General features: G+C 35.3%; 1 protein-coding gene across 1 annotated transcript in view; it reads right to left on the bottom strand.

The window, feature by feature from the left end:
* LOC117108387 (DBH-like monooxygenase protein 1 homolog) overlaps positions 1–7801 on the bottom strand; it is a 61000-nt gene that overhangs the window by 17206 nt on the left and 35993 nt on the right. The window contains exons 4-5 of the mRNA XM_033250387.1: positions 6789–6875; positions 5191–5358 (exon numbers count right to left, since the gene is read on the bottom strand). Coding sequence (XP_033106278.1) covers positions 5191–5358; positions 6789–6875 — 255 coding nt within the window. The remainder of the gene's footprint in view (positions 1–5190; positions 5359–6788; positions 6876–7801) is intronic.

Below are 7801 nucleotides of genomic sequence, written 5' to 3'. Positions count from 1 at the left end.
CTGTTGCATTAAATACTATAATATTTCTTCGAATGTATACTTTTTAGTCTCAAAAATTGTGAAAACATTTTTATTTTATCAATTTTATTTTATTGTTGGTTAGCGTTTGGCACATTTGTTGCGCTTCGGTTTTTAAACCTCGGGGCCGGGGGGTTCGTTGTGCATTTCACTTGTGTCCTTGGACAAGGCACTTTACCTACGTTTGTCTTTGATAGGATGATGTGATTGAATGTGTTAGTCTGTATCGGCAGTAAATTGCAAGCATGACTAGGAATACTCCCCAGGGAGTGGAGTAAGTTTCACATTGTGCTTTTTTCATTATGGATCCGATGAATATTCGAATTCTAAAGGTATATTCTAAATCACGCTTATGATATCAAATAGTTATTAATCAAGTAATAACATCATAAACACAAACATGTGAAAATACTATATAATGTACCTAACTCATGTGTTCAGTTTGGTTGTGTGTGCTCAACGCCGCGACAATTGGACATGCCTACATGCATTCAATTTCAAGAACTCTGACCCTTTTTTCATGTATTAGAACATCTATTGTATGATCTATACCCCACACCGCACACAATAATCGGGAATATTTAAAACTAATAAATAAGTCTTGTGTTTCACTTTAGGCCTAAATCTAGGCCTAACCACGGCCGCCGAAAATGATGCTGATGTGTGTATATTGACCATGGAGGAAATATATTAAGATGTATATTATGGATGTGTATGCCTAGGAAATGCATTATCAGGTGAGTTGGAGAAAACACGTCCTCAAAAGCTTTATACTAATCAATCTGTCACTGCAAAAGACTTTGCAAGTGTGGTAGAAGTATAGATTACTTTCCTCCACTGCACAGGAGAAACAATCATACCCTACGAGCAGCAGACGCGTTACAAGTTAAGTGGCCAGTTTTATCTAAGCGGGACCAGTATTAGCAGCTAAAATCAACCTGGAGTACCAATTTTAGTAGTGCGGCGGACCGGTTTTGGCGGCCAAAATATGTCCGCCGGACATGTTTTGGTCCGGACTAATTTTGGCGTGACAGGTCTACTGTACCAACATAAAAACTTGTAGGCCTACGAAATGAAATTTGTTTAACTGACGTAAATGCAAAAGTATAAACATACACACCACCATGTAATACAGTAACATAATGGTAGTAGTATAGTAATAATAGTAATAATAATAATAATAATAATAATAATGATAATAATAATTAACTATCATTATTATTACTATTAATTATAACACCATGTGATGATGATGATAACAATAATAATAATAATAATAATAATAATAATAATAATAATAATAATAATAATAATAATCACAAGTTTAAGCCTACATATCAACATAGGCCTAGGGATATAAGCCTACATACATATAAGAGCAATAAAATAATAATAGTTATTATTTATTATCATAATAATAATAATAATAATAATAATAATAATAATAATAAGTCTGAACTAAAGAAATTGTTTATTTTTGCCACTTCCCAAACACATTTTTTGTTCAAAGGTTCCGTTTATGATCAGATTGACGGGGTGTCCATGGGTTCCCCTTTAGCCCCTGTTCTGGCAAATCTATTCATGGAACACCATGAAAGGTATGGCTTGAACAGTATAAAGGTCCCAGCGTTTTATTTTATAGACGTTATGTTGATGATATTTTTTGTTTATTCCGCAATGAGGAGGACGTTTCTATATTTTTTGAATATCTTAATTCACGTCACCCTAACATTAAGTTTACTTTTGAGAAACAGGTTGAACAAAAACTTACTTTCCTGGATGTGTTAATTTCCAAATCAAAACATGGGCTAGCATCTACTTCTGTCTTCCGGAAACCTACATTTACTGGGCTCCTCACTAATTATTTTAGTTTTTGTTCATTCAATTACAAACTCGGACTGGTCCGGACGCTAGCTGACAGGACATTCAAAATTAATTATAGCTGGATGGGTTTTCATGAAGACATTAAAGCCTTAATATCCATCTTAAGGAAAAATAGATTTCCGCTACACATTATCAATAAAATAATTTCGAAATATCTTGATTCTGTATGCTCCCCCAAATAAACGTTCAAAACCACCTGAGGCCATTGGAGATGCCACACCCATCACCATCCTTTATTTCAAAATTCCATATATCGGCCCCTTTTCTAACATTGCCTCGCATAAAACTGGTTTCCTTTCTAAGCAATTATGTAATGGTTTTGAATTTAAGTTGGTTTTTTCTTCATTTAAAATCAAAAATTTGTTTTCAGTGAAGGATCCTGTCCCTGCCGGTCTCCGCTCTCGTGTTGTATATAAATTTGTGTGCGGACTGTAATGCCAGCTATGTCGGAGAAACTAGCCGACACTTCTCAACACGCGTGCGCGAGCACTTGGCAATGGATAGGAACTCTCACATATTAAAACACCTTAAGAATTCACGCAAATGTATGCAAACTTGTAGCAAGGACTGTTTCCGTATTCTTGACTCCGCCCCATCAATTCATCATCTCAAAATAAAGGAGGCATTACATATTCAATGGGAGCAGCCTTCACTCAACGAACAACTTTACCATGTTAATTTAACTTTGTCATTCTGATTTTACTTCATTCGTTTACCATTAATTATACATTGTTTTTATTCATGATCTTGGTGTTTACAACTTGATACGGTTGAATTACGTATTGATTGACGTATTACAAACTTCACTTCGTTTAAATAAGGTTGCCTATATGGAATCTCTGTACACTGATGATGACAGGTAGGATCTGTCGAAACATGTATGTAGCGTAAAGCCTAGCAATGGCTAGGCCTAATGAAGTTTTCAGGCATTGCCTGAAATGATCGTTCTCAAAAGTATCGTCATATTTTTGAATGTTATTAATAATAATAATAATAATAATAATAATAATAATAATAATAATAAGAAGAAGAAGAAGAAGAAGAAGAAGAAGAAGAAGAAGAAGAAGAATGTAGGTGGTCTTTAGTGTATCCGAATTAGTATTTACTTTTATTGTGTTTAAGTTATACTCATTTTATCATTGAGTTTGTTAATAAAATGGTAACTGTAGTGTCATTGTCGCTTCAAGGGTAATATATCTGAAATCATGAAGGAACACAGAGTAACCTACAGTACAAGAAATGATGAAACACAGAAATTATGATACATTGTTTATATCTTCTTATAGGTCTATAGAAAACGTCCCACAGCACTTAGGCCTAAAGTTTATTCGTATAGTCATCTTCATCACCATTATTGTCACAATTATTAATTATTGTCATTGTTTGTCATGATAATTATTATAGGCCTATCTTTACTTATACCGTGCTTGTGCATTTACGTCAAGTAAACACATTTGATTTCGTACAACTACGTGACTGACAATTTTTTAAAAGAAGTAAGGCCTAGGCTAGAGCTATACAGTTTAGTTTTGTAATCATAGCCTAATCATTATTTACTTCTTAAATATATATATTTCAGAATTATAATAAAAAGGGGATTCAAGTTTGTGGTGTTCAACTACTTGACTCGTCATTATACACTCTTACCGGTTCTTCAGATATGAAACACTAAGTGTAAAAAAGTTCTTTATTTCGAAGTGTTGTGTAAATATTTATAAAAACTCCTTAACGAACCTAAAATGGTTCGAAGGGCAGTTTAACGAACCTATTTTTTTTTTCGAAACTTTAAAGGTGCTACAGGGGTTCCATATACAATGCAACTGAAGAACTCTTTTTTTTTTCTAAGAGTGTAGGTTTGTCAGTGAACCTACGCGTGCATCCTATTATTTGAGCCTTGCTTATCGCTCTGTCGAAAATAAGAAACTACTAATGAGTTTATTGCCGAATCAGGAAATTGATTTTTTGAAAATATAGCACCACCAATCGTCACTACTTCAAAAGCCCAGAAAAAAAAAGATGGCGTCCTGCATTATACTGGAAGATTGAATAGATACACCTTAAAACAATGTAAATAATCATCATGCCATTACTCTTTTTAATTTAATATAAATATAATTATAACCACACCCCCACCCCAAAAATGACCCATAAAAAAGCCTGTCAACCCACGCATATCCACATGACCCCGGAATTTCCCCCTAATGATAAGCCTGTCACGCTGGTCATACGGCGCCTGTTCATCAACAGAAAAATAATAGTAAAATAGTATCAAAAAGTACAAATTGATTTAAATGTGCACGATTCTTAAAACTGTGCAACAATCTCCTTGCACAGTTTGCAAACTATGCAGAATCTTGCAGAATTTTAAAATTGTGCAAAGGAATAATTGCACAATTTTCAAATTCAATACAAAGGGGATTTTACAATTTTCACATTTGTGCACGACAGTGACAACAATCAACAATTCATTTTCCCACTAGCAGTTAAATGCGTGCTCATAAAGTAGGCTCAAATTAATTGACGATTTGAAAAAAAGGTAGAACCATGAAGATATAAAATAATACTTCCACGGTTGAACCAAATTTAGGTCTTAGTATTCTACTCCTAAATTTCTCTCGCCTTTTTTTTTTTGTAATTTGTGTGAAGAAAGTGACACTGATAATCATTTAAATGCTGTACAATTCGTAGTGGTCAAAACTAAACTTAGTTTATTATTATAAGAGAAGATTTAGTGCTCTCTTTTGTACATGACGGACATTTTTCTTTCTCTCTGATGGTAGCAAAGAAATTATATCTGTCTCTTATACACATCTAGATGTGTATAAGAGACAGGTACAAGAAATGATGAAACACAGAAATTATGATACATTGTTTATATCTTCTTATAGGTCTATAGAAAACGTCCCACAGCACTAGGCCTAAAGTTTATTCGTATAGTCATCTTCATCACCATTATTGTCACAATTATTAATTATTGTCATTGTTTGTCATGATAATTATTATAGGCCTATCTTTACTTATACCGTGCTTCTTTTAAACGCAAGAAAGAAGTTCTTTTTTGTTGGAACCTGAATTCCATGTGAACCGAATTGTACACAATGACAATAAATCGATCTTGCAATTTGACTTATCCTTTAAAAAAACCTAGCTTTTTCAATTTTTCTCTTTCTTGTGGCTAAATTTTCCCTGACACCCATGACGTCTGCCCTTTCTTTAATTTCATTATACACATAGGCCTAGTACACTCTTTTAAATGGAAATGGTTATAAAGAACTGTAAAATACTTACACCACTACCGACAGCCCATCCATATATCATACGTCTGCAATTCCAAAAGTCATCAGGCATATTACTTGTGTAACAAATGCCGGACCAGTTGACATTCTCACTATTGCAGCTATATGCAATGAGGTGATGGACCAGAGATTCATGGCCTTCTTGGACAATAGTTTCAAACTATAAGAGCAAGATTAAGAAGGAAATGTTATTTAGCTAAATCCAGGCACTCACTGCTTCGTACGACCGTCGACCAACGAATCAAACTCTGATACTTGTGAGCGTTAGACGACCACTGGTGTATCTGAAAGTCTTGAAATGGGGGTGCTGATGGGGGCTTGACGGTGAAGTGGGGGCTCGATGTTCTGTTGAGGGGCAATAACTCGCAAAATAAGGTGATTTTAGGTGATTTTTAACTACTTAACAATGATATTTTTAGAAAGAAACATACTGGGTTGATTTCCTCTAAAATAATGTTAGAGGGAGTCCAATTTTACAATAATAGACATAATTATGTACGCCTTAATTGCGTTGAAGTCCCGTCATCGGCGTAAGCATAGCATATGATTAATGTTTACGAATCGGCGTAGGCATAGACACTTCGAAAATATTATTCTTAAAGGTTTATTTTATGACGTTATTGAAGCTGTGTTCCTGAAAGAAAGAAAGACAAATGTTGATAATTTGTTGAAACGAAATTTAAGCAACTGAACGAAAAAAAATGCTGGAATAGTACATACAGATTTTTTAATTTTAAAACACAGTTTGAAGATATATTTTTTTAATTGAATTTCTTTCCATGTTGGTCTTTTAGTGTAATAGTAAATATTGTATTGTTTGTCATTGTTTTTATAATTTTACCTTTCATTGACCTTCCCCATTGCCTACGAAGGAAGAGGCAGGGTATTTCAAGAGCGCGCGTCTGTCGGTGTGTCGGTCTGTCTGTGTGCCTGTCCTGGCGCATAACTCAAAATTACTGGACTGATTTAATCCAAGGTTTTACACAATGACAATATTACATGTATCTCGGTCCTCCTCGAATTTGAAGCTGATCGGAGGTAAAATGTAAATTTTAGAACGTTATTTATGTATTTTCGGTCATCTCTGAGAGACCCAACACGAGCGGATCGTTCGACCGAGTCGATTGCCAAGGCCGAGCCGAGTTGAGCTGACCGACCTCGGACCGACCCGAGCGGATCGACTATGTCGCATTTTGGCCGACAAACTGGAAGCGGTCTGGACGACGTGCAAGCCCGATTAATAGGCTTGCCACCTGTGATGATAGAACTCGTTTGGCGGATGCAGTGAAGAAGTAAGATGCAGATTTTAGATATTTTCGGCCGTAGATATCACAATCTACAGTCTCAATTTAAAACAAAATATATTTGTGTATAATAATAGATTCTGAAAAAAAAAAGTATTCAATAAATTCACAAATAATTATAAAAAGGGGAGATTCGGGCCCAATACAATCGATTAACTGTACATATAATACGTGCATCTTTACCGCTTGTCTAAACTTCACCTGACAGGTATGTACAATAGTATAATGCATTTAGAATTGTTAGTGTATGTAACTAAAATGTAACATAATATGCCGATATACTTACTCGAACAACATGAACTGGGTTGTCAAATGCTGGAACTGCAAAGGAAGTGCACCAGTAGGTCGTGTCAGAGTCACTAGGTACAGTCACCTGCCAAAAAAAAATATAACAGGACATCAATTGATAAGAATCTATTTGATCATTAATAGGAAAGGATAAGATAGGAGTATTTTTGGTATGACTCCCACCAACTATGTCTGAAGATTTGGTTTCAGTAGGGTCCATCTGGCAGTGCACCAGGAGACCACCGCTTTCCAAAAAAGTGTACTGCGTTCTTTAATTAGCCATATTGCACGCAGGATCAACGTTGGTTGGAATTGTACTTGCATATTTTTAATAAGATCTCCACAGGATGCATGCCCACTCAGAGTGGCTACCACAACATTAGGCGACAGAGCTAAACTTCTCTGTCACTGTGATATTATTATTATTATTATTATTATTATTATTGAAACCATCTTGTTACGAGTTCTAAAGAGGAAATACATAAGTTGCATAGCCGTCGGAAGCATTTTGCAAGTGGTCCGGCCATTATAGTGAGGGGGTGTTGCCTGTCTCTTATACACATCTAGATGTGTATAAGAGACAGGTATATTAAAACTATTATTTATTATGATAATAGTAATAGGCCTATTATCCATTTTATTAGAATTAGTTACTCTAATGGGAACCTCTTTTAACTCTAATTAAGTTTAGATAGACGCGCCCACTAAAAATATAAAATTGTTGCATATTCTTAAGTTGTATGTTTTAAATATTATTTTAAAACATGATTTTAATACATAGATGAAAAAAAAACACACAATTTCGCTGTACAGTATGCAATAAATCTGCTCCACAGGATAATATCAACACCAATACCATACATACAAATATGTTTTAACCACACAAGAATAATATCACCTGCCTCTCTCCCAGGAGTGGCGCCAGGACCTGCCCGACGGAGGGGCTAAAGGCCCCGACGGGGGGGGGGGGGCGAGGGGAGCGAATCGAGCCTCACTTGGCTGGGGGCAGGG

This window comes from Anneissia japonica, unplaced genomic scaffold (genome assembly GCF_011630105.1).
Source record: "Anneissia japonica isolate Jap-2015-1 unplaced genomic scaffold, ASM1163010v1 scaffold426_len1935630_cov189, whole genome shotgun sequence".
NCBI lineage: Eukaryota > Metazoa > Echinodermata > Crinoidea > Comatulida > Comatulidae > Anneissia > Anneissia japonica.
This window is presented reverse-complemented; position numbering and strand designations above follow the sequence as displayed.